At 38.9% G+C, this 21,470-nt stretch overlaps 1 protein-coding gene across 1 annotated transcript in view; it reads left to right on the top strand.

The window, feature by feature from the left end:
* Positions 1 to 21,470, top strand: part of LOC311095720 (uncharacterized protein) — a 117,730-nt gene that overhangs the window by 43,680 nt on the left and 52,580 nt on the right. The window contains exons 18-25 of the mRNA XM_084134401.1: positions 1,850 to 2,113; positions 3,242 to 3,334; positions 3,563 to 3,633; positions 3,754 to 3,898; positions 4,808 to 5,074; positions 5,179 to 5,263; positions 9,101 to 9,216; positions 9,340 to 9,507. Coding sequence (XP_083990527.1) covers positions 1,850 to 2,113; positions 3,242 to 3,334; positions 3,563 to 3,633; positions 3,754 to 3,898; positions 4,808 to 5,074; positions 5,179 to 5,263; positions 9,101 to 9,216; positions 9,340 to 9,507 — 1,209 coding nt within the window. The remainder of the gene's footprint in view (positions 1 to 1,849; positions 2,114 to 3,241; positions 3,335 to 3,562; positions 3,634 to 3,753; positions 3,899 to 4,807; positions 5,075 to 5,178; positions 5,264 to 9,100; positions 9,217 to 9,339; positions 9,508 to 21,470) is intronic.

Raw genomic sequence — 21,470 nt, 5'->3', positions numbered from 1 at the left:
TGTTGTTCATGATGGCGTTTCATTATGGTGGTCCGATGCGACCTCCATAATGAAACGCCCCAAAATTCAAAGCACCTTCTCTTAAGTGTTGAGCATCCCCATAGCACCTGCAACAGAAAATCTCTGGAGCCGCCACTGGCGCCCACAAATGAGTTTTTGTCTTATATTTATTATATCATATTATGTTGTTATCATAGGCCTACAATATCACATCAGCAAGAGTTCCGTTTTACCGTGCACAATTGCAAATGTGATATTTATTTTATATAACAGTTTATATAACATTGTGAGATACATTTATAAACAATATTGTCAATATTGTTTGTTTTCCCTTTATTTCGCAGACGAGAATTTCAAAATGAAGCCATAGCAGTCTCAATGCAACAGACAGCGATGATTTTTTGAATGGAATCCGCGTTTTGAACGAATCAATTTAATGATTCAATGAACAATCACTTGCTTCTTTCCCGAATGAATCAGTCGTTTGAACAAATCGGTTGAATGAATGACTCCCTCAACTCACTTATTACGACAGTGACTTGCTGCCACCTACTGGCAGTTTTAGTTTCACATTTAAAGTACCCTTTAATTAGAACGTTAAATTAGAAATTAGTTCATATTTAACAATCTCATAGCTTTATTTATGCAATTGTAAATGCAATGTAAATATATTAATGCCAGATCTGATGCCACTTCTGTGTCACCTCTGCACTGCAAAGATGGATTTTGATTTATTGATTTAATTTGACTGGTAACCGTGGTATTGTGTAATTATTCTAATAGAATTTAATTTTAATGTTAGAATTTGACATAAAAGGTGATGCATATATCTACAAATGTCCATGTATAGGTGAAAATGCCCCTGGAAATCAATTTAAGATGGCGAATATTACCCCTTAATAAAAAATGTTAACTTCTGTCACTGCTGTGAACTGACCACTGCATAGAATATGAAAAATATGAATATCTTCGTCAGTCAGCTGTCAACAACAGGCCTAAACCAGCCATGGCACCAAGCACAGAAACACAATCAGTAAAATATTATCTAATCATTATCAACAAAACTGAAAGTATGGAGACATATTTTTTCAATATTGCACACCTCTAATGCATGGTATTCATTTTGATTTCTTCGGGTCTAAAAAAAGTCTTAAAAGCCTTAAATTTGACTTCAAAAAGTGTGCAGAAACCCTGTGATATGTGCCCAATTTATTAATAGCTAGAGAAATATCACTATTTATTTTTTTGTATTTAAGTTGATAAGGTCAGTTTGGATTTTCATGAACTTTATGCAAAGGATTACTTCGCAGCATAGTAATATGCTAAAGCCCGCCCGCGTTTGAGATGTGATTGGTTACAACATGTTTTTGAAGTTGAGAGCGTGCGATTTCAAAACGTGTTTTTGAGACTGTCTTTGGTAAACTGGAGTTTTAAGGAGAAAATACTCAGCAATGGTGTTGGCTGATGAATTTGCACATGGTTTGTCTTAAAGCATATTTAAAAAACCACCACATAGGCATATACTCAACATTAAACACATGATATCCATCACAGGGGCTCTTGAATATTTAATGACACGTTAAAAAAAATATAAATAAGAATATCAAAAGTGTAAAAGTTGAGCCAGGGGGTCTTCTCGCCTCAGGTAGGGGTCCATCTCATCACAGTAGTAGGGCAATATGACCAGTTTTAGTCATTTTGTTGGCAAGTAAATCAGCAAATGTTTGATTTATTTCATTTAATGTTCTGGTTGATGCTAAACGTAGATCTAAATATGTTACCATGTAAAAGTATAAGCACATTGTTCTTAAGCTGGGCATCTTACCCTATCATGTCTTGCTCCTCCCAGAGGCCATCTGTGCTGTCAGTGGAGGCAGAGAGGATGATGCATTTGGAGGAGAGCTTGTCTCAGCTGTGGGATCGAGTGGCAGGGGGTTTGCTCAGGCAGGAAGAGCAGCACACTGAAGTGCTCAGTCTCTATAACACGCTGCGGTCAGAGCTTCACAGACACACAGACAGAGAGAGCCTGGGCCAGTGGATAGGAGACCTGCTGGAGGAGAGATTCAGCCTGCTGAAGGGAGAAGTGCAGAAAGAGGCCAAGAACACGCAACAGGTGACATCATGCTTAATCCCATAAGGCCTATTGCCTCATGTTTATACACATTTCTAAGATCTCTAAATTATCAGCATGATCAAAACGTTGATGAAAAACCCGTTAAAACCTTTCATTTGATTAATAGTTCATACTTTTTTTAGCCAGCAAAAGGCCTTATTATAATTGTAAAAAATGTCCTCCACTTTTCTTTTTGTGGTGAAATCTTTACAGATATTTAAGTAGATGTAAGAAGAACTTTTATATTGTTAGATATATTTCAAGATGAGCACTTATTGGAGTGAAGCAACTAAGGTTTGCTTTTAATACATAATTTTTAGAAAAATCATGTTCAAATGATACATCAGGCTTATGATTATGATCTCTCAATCATCATTGCATTACATTGCATCTGTAGTTTGTATCGAGGGTAACAACGTGTTTTGATCACAACTAAGTATTAATTTAAATATCTAAGTATCATAAAACATAGTATTGGGAGATATAGTGTCAACTGATATTTTAATGCATGTAGTCTGCTATACTGTTAGTCACAGAAGCCATTAGAATACACTTTTGTTCACATTGAGTTGGGTCTATGACAAAGATCGTTTCAGTAACTCAATTAGTATTTTTAATATTAAAATGCTGTAATATTTATGAATTTGATTATGTACTTATCCACTTCGTTGCGAGTGCCGTGTGCCGTGTGCGTGCATAGAGCCTGCCCACACACTCTTCTGATTGGCTTTTTTTTTTTTTCTCTCTCGTAGTTGCAGAGAAATCACTTGTCACTGGAATCTTATCAAATTGCCTCTGGTTAGGACATGGTATAAGACTTCAAGAACTTACTTTTTTTTTTCTACCCCAAAACTTGTGAACTGTTTATGAAGTTCACGATAAAAGAGTAACTTGGGTGAGCTAAACTCACTCCCAGCTGTGTAGAGCACAGAGACGACTAGAGATTAACATCCTGACATAACTTTTACATTGTTCTTAGTTTAACACCATTCTTAACATGTTTATTTTCAGTTATATGTTATGTAATGCCTTTTTTTGTGATTAAATTCAGTTAATTGAAAAATGCTTAAGTCCTTGTTTAGCATATTAATTAGTTCCTGATTTGATGTGTTTTGCTTCTGTCTGCAGCGTCAGGAAAAGCATGCAGAAGAGCAACAGTCAGAGAATACTCGACTCGCCGAAGCTGAGGCTCTGCTCCAGACATTGGCACGCAAAACTGAGGTGTGACATTCAAATTGTACCAGGAACACACAAGGTGGTTTATATCAGCATGCTGCAGGATTTAGTTTTGGTTGTGGAAGGCTCTAAACCACTGGCCCAAAGTTACTCTGAACTTTCACATCACAGTACCCATGCTTTTTGAGTATGATATAATGACCTCTGATTCCATAAGCAACATTCAACAGATTCAGCAGAACTGGTGATTTCAATTTAATGTGTTCAATTTAGGAGCTGCAGAGAAAACAAGAGCCCGCATTGCAAAAGATTCTTGAGGCTGAGGCGCCCACCCCTGATCCCAGGTTATGATCTTTAAACGGTCAACAGTGATGTCTTTCGAACATTAAACCAGATTGAAGTAATATTCCAGGTACTTCATGTAAATGGATGTTGTAATGTAAAGCATGTCTGTTTCTCTTCAGCGAGGAGGATGAAAGCGGCTCCAGTGAGGCTTTGCTGGCAGAGGTGAGGAGGCTAGAGGAGGCTTTGGAGCGCATCAGAGATGATGTGCAGGGGCTGGTGGGATGCAGAGACAAATGTGAGCAGCTGGCCTCCTTTTCAAGCTCAGTAAGTGCTCCATGCCATCTGTTATCTATAAGTGTTTGCAGTACCTAGTTTTTATACCTGACATTAACACTTATTGTTTAGCGCTTATAATGCAAGAAATGTTAAACTTTTCTAAAAACCACCTAGTTTTTAGTATGCAAACCAAACTTTGAAAATGTGGTGACCGTTAGAATTGCCAAAACGCATACGTTTTCCGATTTTTAGTTTTAAAAAAAAGGTGTGTTAATGCCCCCTTCAGATAAGAGACAGGAAATGTGCAGAGTGGTGGGTCCCCAAGACCAGGATTGAAAACCACTGCCTTCAGGACTGAATTTTGTTGATAAATATGAATATGCATGCACACACATTTTTACAGACAACAATAGCACTACAAACAGACAACAAATTTAGCCGACGTTTCATAAATCTGAACTTTTGCTCTACACCCCTTTAGGCTGTAGTTCATATGATACAGATCCTAAAGTGTCTACATTTGAATAAGGAAAGTAGGTCTGAAAAAGGAGAAATTCACTTATTGATGAACAATTGCAGCTTCTTTTTCATAAAAAGTTAAGTAGAATATTTTCAAACAAAATATTTGTGTAATATTTGTTTTGTTAATATGTAGGTTTCATAAATTTGGACCGTTTTTGAGCAGTCACTAGTTAAATTCCATTGATTGAATTAATCTGGGGTTAATACTGGTAATTCTCCTATTATGTGGTCTTATAAATTTCATATAACAATATATACAAATAAAATGTATTGCATCACATTTGCTTTGCAGTAGTTAAAAGTATTTTGAAGTTTTTGGGGTTTTTTTTGACAACTAAAAATGAGATGACAACTAAAGAGTCTAATATACCAAAAGGCAGATCAGTCTGAACAGTCTTAAATGGTGTCCTAACTCCTGGATCTGTTCTCTTGCAGGTGTCCGAGCAGATGGAAAGGGAAATCAAGTCTCTGTTTTACGGCAGTGACCGAGCAGTAGAGCTGGAGCTTCCTGAATCTCTCCTGCAGTGGCTCTCTGATCACTTTGTGAGCACCACTGAACTTCAGGCTTCACTCAGCATGCTGGAGAGCAGCATTCTGGGTAACCTGTCCCTTCAGGTAGAGGAGGGCAAGTCAAGGCCTACTAAAGAGACAATCACTCAGACTGTACTACAAGCCACAGGGGAGGCAGGCCTCTCTGAGGAAGTAAGCTTTTGAGAACTCGTCTTTGAGAATGCTAATTAATAAGTAACCCAATTATTGTCAGATATGTAATGCTGCTTTTGTGTTTTGTTGATCTTTCTCCTCAGCATGTACAGTTGATTGTCAACAGTGCAATGAAGCTCTACTCTGAAGACCGCACTGGTCTGGTGGACTATGCATTGGAATCTGGAGGTATTGTAATGATGTTAACTATTGTAACATAAACGACTCTGGGTAAATGCGAATTAGCTCAAGGATATAGGGAATTTTGGAAATATTAATAATCATAACTCATGGTCATAATAATTCAGAAATCGCATGTAAATTTACTTTATCAATTATCGAGATTACCTTGTTCCGTAACTGGTCTGGTCATCAGTCATTCGTCCAGCGAATAAATGTAAGATTATCACAGTTAGAAAGGGGTATTTACCAACTCCAAGAAAGTTTTATCTTCTGGCCACGAACATCAAACTTTCTGAGTTTATTAATTAAAACTACTCAATGTAGTCTATAATATCGAGCTTGTAGCTTAATTAGATCTTTTAATTTCATTGACTTTATAAGGTGGGTTTTCAAACACAGAGACAGTGAAAAGTATAAATGGATTTTAATAAATGCAAAACTAGAGAGATTATATGAGCTACAAATATAAACGTACGTAAAAATGCAAACAATAAAAACAAACAAACATTTAACCAAACAAGAACATAAGAACGTGATCAGAATAAATGAAATGAAAGAAAGAAAGAAGGAAGAGAGAAGGGAAAAGCTAGTAATTATTACATACAGAACCTAATTTCACGAGACACCTGGAATCAGCTTTTAGACAGATATAAATATACTTGCAAGTTTGTTCTCTGTTCGGGTGAGGCTGAGAGGCAGGAAAGCGCGGACGGTGTCCTGTTTCTGCTGCGTCTTCCGGTGTCGCAGGAAGCTTGAAAGGCTCACTGAATGTAACGTTTACCGGAAAATAAGATTCATCTCCTGTGAAGGAAGAGGCAAATATATATATAACTTAGTTGCAAAGAATGGCAGCTTCTACATGACGCGAGGGTATGCGTCCCAGAGGAGAAGCCAAGGCAAGGCCTGGTCCAGCTGGTTCCGTTGGGAGGAGAAGCGCTGCGCGTGGAGAAGAGGAGGTCAGAGCAAGAGCAAGAGATGAGAGAGAAAGATAAGTGGAGGTCTCTTCTTTTTAAAAGACATCTGTTTACACCCTCTTTTTGGACAACAGCAAATCAGGTCTTCTGATCTGAAGCGGGAAAAAGTTTCTTTGTGTGAAAAAGACACGCCTACTTTGACCATATGTCTTATGAGAGAAAGAATTCATATTTCCTCTTAAGTTTGTACACACAGAACAATACATCTTACTGTAATCTCCTATGTGTGACTGGTTGAATTAAAACAGGACGGTCAGACAGATACCAATTATGACAGGTAAAGATTGGGGAAACATAACGTTACATTTATATGCATAATTACACACAAATAAAGTTTGATTAAACACACAATAAAATTGTCAGTATTTCCGTTATGGCATGTGAAGACACTTGAGAAACAAAGAAATACATATCAAACATTTTAGGGGTACTTTTCTCTGAAAAGCTCCATGAATGGTGTGTGTGTGTGTGTGGGAATGTCACGAGGCTGTAAAGTCACAGGAAGTTCACGCTGAGCTGGGGGGGATCCCAGCCACACGGGCGCTGGAAAATTATCCCCTAGAGAAGAATTAACCAAAGCTGCCTTCCTAAGGACAAAGACGATGTGTTCAACACCCTCATGATTCACTTAATGTGAAAAGCAGATGTCATTGTTGCTACACTATGGATGGATTTCAAATTGTTTTTAAAAGTTTTTCGCGTATTGTAGAACTGTACAACATGGAATTAGAGATTGGGAAACCTACCTATTATGTAATCGGCGCGGGCCAATGGTAGTACAAAGGTGTTTATTAGTCGAAGTGAATTTTTCTGGAAAGTTTGCTTTGGCAAGCTGCTTTGAACTCCCACAACTAACTCCAAATGAAGTTCGTTTTGCCCTGATTTTGTTCGAAATGGCATATCAGTTCGATCTACAAGTCCTTCAGACTGACGGCTCCATTGCAGCTTTCATTGGCCAAGGACAACCCAAGAGGACATTGACAAGTATTGGTTGCTTCAGTCGCAGTTCGTTTTCTTCAGCATCATGTTTAGTGGCTTGAAAATGTAAAGTCGATGTTCCCACAATAACAGATCAGTGTGAAATTCATTCTAGAACGTTGTGCAAGTTTATTTAAACTGGTGCATACTTTTGAAAATCCAGTTTAGTTCAGTAGTTCTCAAACATTTTTTGGTCGCGCCCCCCCTTAAAGAAATCTCACCCCAACCACACACACCTCTGACTACCAAATAATTTCACAAAAAATGATAAAAACTGAAAGATTTTTTAAATTGAAAAACGTGCAGTGAAAAACACCTTCAATAGTTTCACTTTGTAATGTCACTGAATCATGTAACAGTAAGAGAATGATAGATCAGAACTTAACATTTAAAGGGGACCTATTATGCCCCTTTTCACAAGATGTAAAATAAGTCTCTGATGTCCCCAGAGTGTGTATGTTCACGGCACAGGGGGCGGAGCCTAAGCAGCCGCGATCAGAGCCAGAACAGGGAAGATGATAATAATAAAACAGACAGTCACAGTAATGGTGTTCATTTCGACCATAAAAATGCCTACAGAGTCAGAGAATATATGCTGTATGGAGTTGGAACAGGTATAGTTTAGTTTAATTACGATTATAACCTATTTGGCATTGCTTGTATACACTATTAATGCAAGCCTGCTGTAGGACTTGGTCTGACGATCTGAATTGTCTGAATGATGACACAAAATATACTGATGAGTTTAATAAAGTTTACTGTATGTCACACAAAAGATGAAGCATCAGTTTTTCTTCAGAAAATCACTGTTAGAGCTGAGTAAACAGTATACGAAGTGCATAAGTAACTTACATACTTACAAATTTCTGTAGAGTTGAGGGAGCATTTTCTTTGAAAACAAAATGAATCCACCTTGTCTTCAGTGGCTGGCAGATTTCAAGAGTAAATAGAGAGAGCTATGTGAATGAATACATCCAGCTACAACACCTTCAACGCTTGGGAGATGCTTCGACGCTTCTCGTGAGTGCATTGCTGCAGCAATGGCTGATGTGTACAACTCGCAGTTAACTCGATCAGGGCAGGTCTAAGTTATAACGGCAGTGTTAGTCAACACTCGTGGGCGGGGCCTGTGGCTTTAATGATGTCACTAAAGCCACATTCTGAAAACAGGTCGTTTGGAGAGACTGCTTATGATTTATGGGGATTAAAAAAAAAGGAGTGAGTGGATTTTTATCACTGTAGGGTGGTTGTGTACACACACTGCCAACACACATTTATGTCCAAACACCATACAAAAGTGAATTTTGCATAATAGGTCCCCTTTAAATATTTAGTGATGCTTTGGATGAACAATATATAAAAGAGCCAATATATAACAGTTTTTCTTCTCACCGGAACACACACACAGCAGCGGAGTGGCGCATTCACAATAGCAGCTTGTGATTCGGTCCTCTGAAGAGGTGCTTTTTTATGGCAAACAACTTCTATGTTGGGCTTGTTCCAAAAGTAACAAGTCAACGGTCTGAACAACGATTCGGTGTGATTGCTGTTCGATGCCGCTTTATAAATGCAGAACGTTAACCACTATTCACTCTGTTGCAATGGCTGTTTTTCTTTTTTCTGCTGATCTCCCAATGATTTAGTTGATCCTGATAAGCGCTCATTGTCACAGCTGTGAACACAACTTTTCTTATTCCATGAGGGGGTTTGGCGTCACAACGACTTTGTTTCCAGGCGGATGCGCGATACACGTCTCCTTGAAATCCTGTAGAATTCAACCAATCACATGACGACTTCGAATCTCGTGTTTATTTCCACAGACTGTTGGGGAACGTCTAATGCATGATACTAGCCAAAATATGACAAGATCTGCATTTCTTTGTGTCTGTAGGAGGCAGCATCATAAGCACTCGTTGCTCAGAGTCCTTCAACACCAAAACGGCACTGATGAGTCTGTTTGGCCTCCCGCTGTGGTACTTCTCTCAGTCACCACGTGTAGTCATACAGGTCTGACACCTCTGAGAATTCTCATTTCATGTGTATTCATTTGTAAATTCAAGCTTTGATTTCCAATGGTCTCTTTCTCTTCTGTCTTTATCACTGTTTCTCTTCATCCATTTGTCCCTACAGCCAGACGTGCATCCTGGGAACTGCTGGGCATTTAAAGGTTCATATGGTTATCTGGTGATCGGCTTGTCCATGAAGATTGTGCCTACAGCCTTTTCTCTGGATCATACGCCCAAATCCCTGTCGCCCACCGGCAACATTAGCAGTGCCCCACGAGACTTCAATGTATATGTAAGTACACATGGAATTCAAATAATATCAGGGTTTCTACTTCTCTCCAATGAATTATATTAATGAATAAGATTTGTTTTTACTTGTGCTGTGGTAGATTGCAAATTGAAGTCCATTACTGAATACAAATTACATTACCTAAAATGTGTCATGTAGTAATTACATCACTAACTACAATTTTACAGTGTAATCTGACTACTTTGATTTACTTTTGACCTGACTTGTTTATAACACTGATTTGAATGTGTTTTTTCACTAACTAAAAAAAAAGATTAATATTTTATGCTGTGCTCTCAATTTACCTTGAATTTATAGTCGCCTAGCCTGACTAGTGGCTGATCTAGATTAAACTATATAAAAATTAGGAAGAATCAATGATTATGTTAAGTAATGAATTCAATAAAAAAAAGTTACTATTCTTACATAATTACAAGTATTTAAATTTTGGAATCTGATTATGTAATCCAGGTTACATATAATCAGTTACTACCCAGCACTGACTAACTTCTTTCTACATTAGACAAAGGATGACTTATCTTGGTCAAAGTAAAAAAAGAAGTCTCTGTTCTGTTAAAGGGTCTTGATGACGAGCAGCAGGAAGAGGGGCAGTTGCTCGGACAGTTTGTCTATGAAGAAGATGGAGATGCTCTTCAGACCTTCTTGGTCTCTGTAAGTATTGTGATTTTGTTATTTCAGTCATTAATCAGCCTGTCGCTACATAAATATTAAATCAAGGCGTAACTGATTGGCTGATGGACTGTCTTTAAAGGATTCGTTTACCCAGAAATGAAAATATCCCACAATTTGCTCGCCATCCTAGGTGTATATGACTTTCTTTGCTCAGTCAAACACAATTGGAGTTATGTAAAAAAATATCCTGGCTCTTTCCAGCTTTGTAATGACATTGAATTCCTCTAAGTCACCATGGAATCAATCAATTCTATTTATTATAAAGGATTTATCCATGCACTTTTTTTTTTCATTTTTTTTTCACACACCCTCGTATTCTTAAATCTTTAGTTTAGCCACCTCTGGTGTTGAGACAGTGTTTATTTGTAGTCTTTATTGGATTTTGATGACTCTTGCCTAAACTTGTAATTCTGTATCTCTGTCTTCAAGGAGGAGGTGACGAGAGCTTTTCACAGGGTTCGTACGGGTGCTTGAAATCCTTGAAAGTGCTTGAATTTTGATGTTGTGTTTTCAAGGTTTGAAAAGTGCTTGAATTTTGGATACAATGCTTGAAAATGCTTGAATTTGTAACTGTATTTCTTTCACAAGAAATATCTTTCTGACGAAATAGTTCTTTATTAAATGGAGAAAAAAAATGTAGCCCTTCAGAATCAGATACAGATTGATTTGCGTTACCTGGCCAGAGCAAAAGTAGGCGGAGTTTTCATTTTGATTTCCGCGGTTGTTTGGATGCACCGTTTTTATTGGCCACGCAGCGGCAACAGTTGAACTATTTTAAACTTTGACCGCGGCGTGCGCGCGAGCTCGCTGAGCTCCGCTTTGGTCCGAGTCGCGCGGCGCAAGCCATTGAAATAAATATATCGGTTTCATTTCATAGCGCAGCGCGGTCCGCGTCCTATCTGAAAGGGCCATTAGTGACTGAGAGTACTTAGTGTGATAATGTAATTTAAGTATTGCATGTCCGTTATGTCACGTTCATTTGTGGAATATGCAGTGAACATTGCCAAAATTACAGAACTGTAACGTGCAAATTAACCTGCAAACGTTAGCCCAGTGCATAACAGCAGTCGTTGATTGCTGAACTGAAATCAGTCAGTGTCATAAGAAGTATACTGTTACTGTAAGGTTTAGGATGGCCCTATGCAATATTTACACTGCTCTATTCCAGTAAATGTTTTAGCTAACGTTAGGGGAGAGTGGGGTGATTTTTGTGCAAGGGGGGGAAGTAGTTCCACCCTTGTTTCTGGAAAACCATAGAAGAAAATGGTCATGTGACCACATCATTTTGAAAAGCAATCACTTTTACTCGTCCTCCAAAGAAGAGAGACACATGGCTTGAGAGTTAAGCATATTTTAGTGCAAAAAACTGTTTTTTCCCTTTCAAAGTAAAATTTCTATGATTAAGGTTTTTTGATTGTAGTGTCTGAACAATTATAGACAAGTTTGAAAACATTTCACATGTTTTAGTGCTTTAGTAGGCTACACAATGAGTCTATACAGTTAGCATGATGTTAGCTCTTAACTGCTGGATCATGCTAGTTTTTCAAACTTGTGGGTCCGGGGTGATTTGTGCCAAAGGGCCTGGGTTAAGTTGTGCCAGATCCAGACCACTTAGACCTACATACTCACAGGGGATAATCTTGAGAAGTGAGGAGATGGGCATGCCTCATCATTGTTTTACTTGGGCCTGCCTGCTATTTGTTTAATTTAGCTAACACTGATTTCAGTTTTGAGTTTGCACTATGTTATTAAAGAGAAGTTTTATTCCGTTTTTAAGTGGCCTATGTCACAATAGGATGTTTAGAAATTAGCCTAGTCACTTTATTCTTATATGTTACATAATTGACAAACAGCGCTATGTCAACAGGCATCTATTGCCAAAGCCTTTTTGCCTGAAATGATTCACAAATATCATATATTGTGTTGCTATGGTGCTCTAAATGGTTGCTAGGGCGTAGCTTGATAGCTTCACAATGATCCTGAGAGACTGATTGGTTGTCTGAGTAAAATGAGCCCGCTCCCTTGTCTCTATGACACTGTGATCCAGAGTTATGTTCAATACAAAATCCCTATGCAATTGACCATAGTAGGAAAAACGCATGCTATGGTATTCCAGGGTGACAATATCTAAATAAACCTTAAATGAGTAATTTTGTATTGAATTTATCTTGCTTTCATATAGCATTATGGTTCATAACATTAAAATGTTCTGTTTTACTTCAGAAATCACTGGCACAATTTACCCCCATTGTATTCCCCCAAAGGCACAACTTCCCCCGCACCAGGGGCAAGTTGTGCCATGAGACCACTTTTTTTCCAAGAGCTATATTTCTGAAACAATTTATTTCAGATCCAAAGTTATTGTTCTCAGGGATGCACCACATCCTGAAATATATGTACATCCTTAAGTTGAAGGCATTACTGCCATGGCCTCACTTTAAAGTCACTTTGAGTAAAAACTGGCACAACTCACCCCACTCTCCCCTATGTCTTGGCCCAAGACATCTTGGCAATGAAATACATATATCAGGCAGGTGCCTGTGCACTCAGATATTGTTCAAACCTTGTCTATATCAAGAATGTGTCCCAAAACGGGAAGGCCTGTCAAATAGTCTTCATATTTGAAATTAATTCAGTTTTACAGCCTATAAATCACATTATCTGGTATTGTAAGCAATATTTGGACATTAATATAATGAAATTATAGGCTATATACTTAGTGATACATTTTGAAGAATAAAACTTTAATAAGAATCAGTATATTTAATTCATGCAGTGAAAACTAAGCAGTGTTTATTTTTACATTTGATTAATCAGTTTCTGTTGTTAAATAAACCTAATGTAGGATAACCTGAACCCCTAAACCCCAGTGATATTAAAATAACACTTCTTATGTTACAGAACACTGATGTTCACTGTCTTGAAGTTGTAGGGATATTTTCTTATCACAAAAAGAATGTGAAACACGTATGTGTAGTTTATATCATTTTAAAGATATTTTAAAGATAATTTAAGTTAATTTGACACACTTTAAGCATTATCGTATCGCATATTGAATATCGCATTATTTAATGAGTTATCGCATATTTCATTTTTCTTCTATATCGTGCAGCCCTCTGCTATTATGAAACATTTGGCTGTTTATCTCTTTTGATGTGATAGAAACACTAAATAATAATTTTAACTATGTATTGGTATGTAATTTACGGTAGTGTAAGGTGCTGGAAAAAGCTTTAAAATGGACCTGGAAAGTGCTTGAAAAGTGCTTGAATTTGACCTTGGAAAAAGTGTACGAACCCTGTTTTCAGATCATTGAGATGAGAGTGCTGTCTAACTGGGGTCATCCTGAATACACTTGTGTGTACCGTTTCCGGGTGCATGGGAAGCTTGTTGATGAATGACTTGCAAGCACTTGGAACATTATGAACTCCTGACAATTTGTCACTCATGCACTGGAAAAAAGAGGAATGGTCACTCTTAAGAAACAAATAATGTGCCATAGCGCTACAGTTAATATACGATTGCAGGCTGGTACATGTACCGTTAGGCCTCAAGGTCAGACTCAGCACTTGCACTCGTCTCATTCTGATGCATCACACTGTTTCCAATTTTGTCAGTCATCAGGGTTATGCTTTTTTCATTATTATTATTATTATTATTATTATTATTATTATTATCTGTTAGAATTCACCACAAAATTCTATGAACAAAACAGTGAAGAATGTCTTTTAGACTAAATGTAATTTTTGTTAAGTTCTTCAACTTTGTGCTTTTTGTTTTCATTTGTTTTTTGCCAGCTGATATGTGCCCTATTTATGAATGGCTAGAGAAATATAACTATTTATTTTTTTGTATTTAAGTTGATATGGTGAGTTTGGATTTTCATGATCTTTATGCAAAGGATTTTGTAATTGCCATGTGATCTTTATAGGTTGGCTTTTCAAATAAAATTCTATTTTTTATTATTTTAAAAAGGATTGGGTGCGTTTATGTGGCAAACTTCACTGCCGTCTGATAAACAAAAGAAAGAATTAGTTATGATTAATTGTCTAGCATCTGTATTATTTAACCAATCTTTAGTTTAAAAAGGTCAAGTGCTCTAAACAGTAGACATGCATTAAGAGTTATGCACTAGACTGAGACTTTCTAATATGATGTTCCACGTCATAAATGAAACATTAAAATCATCCTTCAACTCCCTTCATCCTCCACTAAATTTATTCCCAAAATGATGGCAAAAAATTATAATTATTAATGTAATTTGTTAGTTAACCCTATAAAGTCTATCGCATCATATTTGATATCTGAAGGCCTCTGAATCGTCAGCATGATCAACTGCTGAAAAACTTGTTGAATACAATCTACTAAATGCCTTCTGTTGTCTTTTTTTTTATAAGCAAGTAAAAGGCCTTTTAGAATAATTATAAAGATGTCCATCTTTATGTTGTGGCTTTTTGCAGTGAAATCTTTTTTCTTTTTCTTTTTTTTTTTTTACTGACTTTTATAAAGTAAATATAAGAATACATTTGATATTATTTCAAGATGGAGATTAACTGGATTGAAGCAACTATGGTTTACTTGATTAACAAATAATTATTTTTTTCAAATTAGTTCAAATTGATTCACTTCATATTACACGTGTTTTATGTTTTCATAGTCAGGAGGAGTCATGGATCTTTAAACTTTTAGTTTGCAAACTTTTTATTTACACAGGTTAAAGGTGAGGAGGGACGATGATCTGCATTAGGAGGAGTTGTAGTTGCGGTTGTGCTTGTTGATCCACAAGTGCTTCAGTCTCGGATCGTTTGTGTAGCGCTCAAGCAGCAACTCTTTTTCTCTTCGCTCCTTCTCTTTGATTTTTTTCTTCTCCTCCTGTTTCTTGGCCTTCTCCTCTGCCCAGGTGAACAGAAAAAGTGGCACTTTCCTTTTGCACATTTTCTGGACGGTCGCCTTGTGCTGGGTCTCAGTCTTGGGGCCGTCAGGAGAGGCTACACAGAAGAGCCTCATCATGTGCTCATCGATCTGAGACGCCTCATCCAAATGGCCTTGCATGGCCTTGGAGTCTCCCATTTCCCTGGGGTCACCTTCCTCTTCCTCAAATCCCTGGATCTCCTCCACTTCGCTCGCCCACGCTTCCTCCTGCACCTCGCTGTCCTTCTCCAACCAGGCAAACATCTTTCTCGCTCTCATTTCAGCCTCTGGCGTTTGGGAGCGTTCAGTCTCGAGTAAGTCACTGATGGTCTTCTCTCTGTCCTCCACATGCTCGTTCTCCTCATCCTCGATGTCAACCAGCATGAGTTGTGGAAGTGGCTCAAACGGGGAAGTGAACGGCTGAGGCTTCCGGCTGGGAGGACGTCGCAGAGCAACGACTTCATCAGGTGCAGGAGTGGGGCTCGGAGGAAGTCCTTTGGGAGGACGCACTTGGGATGAAGAGCACCGGATGGAAAACAGTTCATCAGGTGCTGGAGTGGGACGTGGAGGAACCGCCAATGGATGCATCTGTGGTTTCGCAGGACGCATCTGGGATGAAGAGCGTCGGAAGGAAACAACTTCATCTGGACATGAAGGAGCCGCCGACGGTTTGGGAAGATCCACTTGAAGCGGAGAAGATGGCAGGGATAACTCCTCCTCAGGTGCTGGAACTGGTTCCGGATGCACGGCTGGTTTTGTCACTGGCGGCAGGGGTTTGAGGCGAGTGCCTGGTAGAGCGAGGTGTCCGGAGACACTTGGAAGCTTTGGGAGTTCTCCCTCTATTGGCTTTAAGAAGGAAGATCTGACTGTAGAATGCAGAGGTTTGACCTCCACAAGAAGTGGCGTTGGCCCTGTGATCTTCTGTTTCCTCCTTTTTCTCACCTTCCTTTTCTTTTCTCCAGCTTCTCTATATCCAGCCGCTAATTCTTGCGCTGCATACTGCTGTGCTCTCTGAGGTGTCTCCCTTCTGCGCAAAAAGTGAGCAAAACACCCAAACAATTGACTAAATATACTTCTAAACAGCGCCATTATGGACACCGAATACTAAAATATTTCAATATCTGCAGAAAGTCTCAAGTCTTTCGATCGATTTACTCCTAACACACCAACAGTAGACCAGAGTCATAGTTGTCGTTTAGAGTTGCCATGACGCATTCCCAATATGATGTCACCACAGTTAGAACTCTGCTGCATCTGGAGCTGCTCAGACAGTTCAAACACACACATTCACACTACTGGCATCAAATGAAATACTGACTGTTTCCCAAACACCCCTTCCCCTCACTGAATATTAAACTGAGATAGTGGAAATAAATGTTCCCTGGTTTTAGTTTCATATTTAAAAAGAAGCCTATTATTTCATATTTTTTTCCAATCAATTAATATTACATTAAAACTGTTATATTTAAAACATTAATCTCCTAACATAATTTATGCACAGTGTTGGGTACATCTCTCTAAAAAAAGAATTTAATTACATCTTCAACAGTGTAATTTAGCCTACTACTACTAATTACTCTCTCTCTCTACAGTATCCTATTCCATTACTTGTTACTAATTATTTTCTAAATCCCATATCAACCTCGACCAGTTGAACAATGCAACATGAAACTGCTCTTTTAATTCTTTCAAATAAATAATATAAAATTGCAAAAAATATTTTTGAACTGACCAAAGTGTAACCCGAACAAGGTTACTGGAGTGCAACCCTCTATTCCGCCAGAGGGTGGCGCATACACCCCCAGCGAATTTTTTAATAAAAAAACAATACACCTTTCCTCCGGTGGAGACGTTGCCAGAAAGCAACAAGGATATCCTCTGAAGGATAGAAATTCGAAGAAAAATCTTGTACCAAATATTGAAATATTGTGTGTCCATTAGGTTGAAAGCTGTGAGAGAGTGAGAGTTAAGGCACAGCGAGCTTCTCAAGATACCTCTGGTAAGGATGCTAATACTAATTCGAGTGTTATGCTGATTGTGCTAGCTCCATTATGGCGCGAAATACCGTTCTTTTAAAACCAATCGGAGTTGTGAAACTGATTCTTGCTGTTTGATACCATATAGCAGAGGTGGGAGTAAGTCACACATGTGCAAGTCAAGTAAGTCTCAAGTCTTAACCTTCAAGTCTCAAGCAAGTCCAAGTCAATTTTGTGAAAAGCAAGTCAAGTCACTGCTTTATGTCAAGCAAGTCAAGTCGTAGCTTGGGTCACAAGTCACTGGCAAGTCATACAAACGTTTGATGATTTCACTGAATTTATATATTAAAATAAGTTAAAACTACAGAAGTTGTGGACTATGGTTTTATTTGCAACGTTTTTTTTAAATATGCATTTCCACATACAGCTGAGTGGTTACTACAATAAAAATCTAAAAAATAAATAAAATTTCAAACTACATAGCCTAAAATGTGAATGTAACTGAAATTAGGCCAACATTAAAGCATGAAAAATAAATATGCATCAAACATTGCAGAAGATGTTCCTATGGTTCCTGTGCCACCAAATGGCATTCTTCAAACTGGCATCCCCTTTATGGAACATGAACACTTCCTTAACAAGTTAGATATTTCCTTTTAAACAAAAGAATAACAAGAAAAAAACTGTAATACACCTGTCAATCAGGTGGACACAAAACTTACACCTGTCAATCAGGTGGATTGACTATTGTACATTATTAATATGTGTGAGTGATTTATTAATATTTGTGTGTGCATGTGTATGAGTGAAAAGTGTATTGTTTGCATGTCTATGGTTGTTTGACTTTGTGTGTGTGTGTTAGAGAGGTGATTTGATTGAGTGTGATTGATTCATTAATCTGTGTGAGTGATTTATTAATATTTGTGAATGAATGTGTGTATGAGTGAAAAGTGTATTGTTTGCATGTCCATGGTTGTGTTTGACTTTTGTGTGTGTGTGTGAGAGAGAGAGAGGTGATTTGATTGAGTGTGATTGATTCATTAATATTTGTGAGTGAATGTGTGTGCGTGTGTGAAGAGTGTATTGTTTGTTTGCATGTGTGCATGGTTGTGCTTGCAAGCTTGAATTTTTGTTTTGTTTATTTGTGTATGCATGGTTCGGTTCGAAAGTCTGTATGTTTTTTTTTTTTTTCTTTGTGTGCAGGTGTCTTTTTACAATCTTTTATGTGCATCCCCAAAACCTATCCAATTATTAGACACTGTACACATGCTATTATGCTATTAAAGGACAACTCCGACACAAAATGAACCTAGGGTGTAATAACGCATTGGTACAGAGTCGACCGTTCTCTGGGATCTGTTTTCATGATAATCGAATGTAAAGAGATTTATCTCTAAAAACTGTTTAGCTTATAACACCCTAGGTTCATTTTGTGTCGGAGTTGTCCTTAAGTGCTGTTGCAAAATAAAAAATAAATAAATAACCATTTACAATGGACTGCACTTGCAAAAAATATTTTCCCCCAATATTCGACTGCCTTGTACAAAACGTCAAGTCTATCACACAACTAGTAAAGTAACCTTTTACTAGCCAAGACATTAGCAACAGCTGAAAACTATGACAGACTTCGTCACTTACATTTGTTTGTGGGATTTGAAGTGTCGAATGAAATTCGACGTGGTGGTTGCTGTATCACAGATTTTCGTGTTGCAGGTCTTGCATACAGCTGTTCGTCTCTTCTTGTCACCATCTTCTTGCACATAGTTCTTGTAGCCGAACTTAATTATTTTTGGCGTGGCGCCTTCCATGTTCGCTCGCTCACGCACTGCTCTCGCCCGCTCTCACTGCTCGCCCGCACTCACTGCTCTCGCCCGCTCACACTGCACTGCTCGCTCACTGCTCTCGCCCGCTCACACTGCACTGCTCACTCACTGCACCGCCCGCTCTCACTGCACTGCTCTCGCCTGCTCGCTCGCTCACTGCTGCGTCACGTGATTGTTGCGGTGCGTTCAAATACAGATATTTATTTTAAAAAAGACAAGTTATTTCGAGTCAAGTCTTTTATTAATATTTGTCAAGCAAGTCTCAAGTCCTAAAATTTGCGACTTAAGTCTGACTCGAGTCAAGTCATATGACTCTATTTTCTTTATGACATTCTTTATTTGAAGTTATTTATTTTAGGTTTATTGTGTGCTGTGCACTCAGGAAGCCGGCTTAGGTAGGCAGGGAATGTAAATAACTGTCTTTAATTTCTTTAATACATTTCTCAAATTTACCTGTTTTGTGTTGTCTGTTCTCTGCTGACCTTTTTACTATTTCAGGCTCCGTAGTCGTACCTAGAGCTTCTGATATTAGCCAGCTTTAATTCATAGCTTCTTAAATTAGTTATCGGTTACACTAACCTGAGACGCGGGTTACAAGTGGTGAGCCAGCCAGGAGTCTGGTTATGTGTTAGCAGTGAACCACATTACACGTGTATGAAACTATTTTCAAGTGTGTAAGCTCTTTGTTATCCGTTTATAGATCACTCTTTACTAAACATGGAGTTCATAACGAGCTCAGGTATCAAAGTCCCCAATGCAGTAATGGTGAGTGGTTTGCTTGAATCACCAGAAGATGAGGAGATCATAGACTTCCTTGAGAAGTATGGCTCCATGAGACTTGTCCCAGTTACTGACATTAACTCAGAGTTTTATAAAAACCTGATTATTGAGTATCAAGATGGTGTTGCTATTGAAGCCTTAGCCCCTCTTCTGCCCTACACACATGAACTTAAGGACAATCCAGATGTAAAATACTACTTTCAAGCTCTGGCAAGTGTGTACACCACTTAAATTGGCTGCAGTGTTACCAAAGCCTACCTTGATGAAATAAAGAAGTTAGCAAAACTGAGTGGACGAGGCTTCGAAGAGGTGCTGAAAGACATGATGTCAGCGATCAGTGAGACAATCGAGACTGATGGCAGTGGTGATAATGAGTTTGGAGCCAGACAGCTCATCACGCCTCTTGACACATTTGAACCCCCACACCCCCAGCTGCTCCCAGATTCTTCTCGGGAAAGGTTCATTCATAGTGGTGCTGAGCCATGCCCACCAGCTGATGTGAAGCGAAGTCTGTCCGTTGTGGAGAGCGACCTGAATCCACCTGAAATTCAAAAGGTCATTGTTGAGCACATTGTGAGGAGAGATGAATTAAACACACATTCACACTTTTCCATCAAGCTTCGTTCATTCTCAGGCAAGCTTCCCAGACCCAATAGTGAGACAGACTACGACACATGGCGTTCACATGTTGAGTTTCTAAGGAAAGACCCCATCCTGTCTAATCTTCAGGAATCACGGAAAATCTTTGAAAGTTTGCTCTCCCCTGCAGCAGATATTGTCAAAAGACTAAGCCCTGAAGCTACTCCTGAAACCTACCTTCAACTGCTGTACGCAGCCTTTGGAACTGTTGAGGACCGCGTTTTCGCCCAGTTTATGAATACTCTTCAGGATCCTGGTGAAAAGGCCTCTACTTACCTCTGCCGCCTTCAAGCTGCCCTGAACCTTGCTGTTAAGAGAGGAGGAGCTGCTGCTGGAGAAGCAGATAGACACATTCTCAAACAGTTTTGTCGCGGGTGTTGGGACAACCCTTTGCTCTCTGACCTCAACCTCGAAGAAAAGAAAAGTCACCCACCAGCATTTTCAGAGCTCCTGTTATTAATCCGCACTGAGGAGGATAGGCAGGCAGCTAAAGCTACACGTATGAAGAAGCACCTTGGCTCACACCGGCAGCGGGCTATGGCAAGTTCTCAGAGTGCATGTGTTTGCAGTCAACAAGCAGCATTCCAGCCTGAGTCCGACCCATTGACAGAGCTTAAACAGCAGGTGGCGTCTCTGCAGAGCCAACTCACCACGCTGATGTCTAAGAAAGTCAAGAAGGCCCCGAAGACCAAGGGGAACACTGAGCATCCATCAGGTGGGCCAGCATCTAAACTTGACCCTAGAGCACCAAGTTGGAAACCTACCAACTCAAAGACAAGCACCCAGCTGAGACCTTGGTATTGTTTCAACTGCGGCGAGGATGGTCACATCTCCTCAGCTTGCAATAACAATCCAAACCCCACTCTCATCAGTGAAAAAAGACATCAATTGAGAGAAAAGCGGCGCCTCTGGGAGGCTAAAGAACACTCACCAGTGTTATAGAAAAATTCAGTATTTCTTATATTCATTTGTTTCCATACTGTTAATTTAATTTAATCATGTGTTTCTGTGAGGGTTTCTAACAGCTGAATTGGGGGCAGGAAAGAGCAGACGTAATAAACCAGATGGGCCGGGAAGATAACAGGCACCTGGGCACGAGAAAGAGTTTTAGTCAGGAATCCAGGGTGTCGTTTAGTAATAAAGT

Source organism: Abramis brama, assembly GCF_963993115.1.
Source record: "Abramis brama genome assembly, chromosome: 14".
Lineage (NCBI taxonomy): Eukaryota > Metazoa > Chordata > Actinopteri > Cypriniformes > Leuciscidae > Abramis > Abramis brama.
The sequence above is the reverse complement of the archived record's forward strand: the minus strand, read 5'-3'. Positions and strand labels throughout refer to the sequence as shown.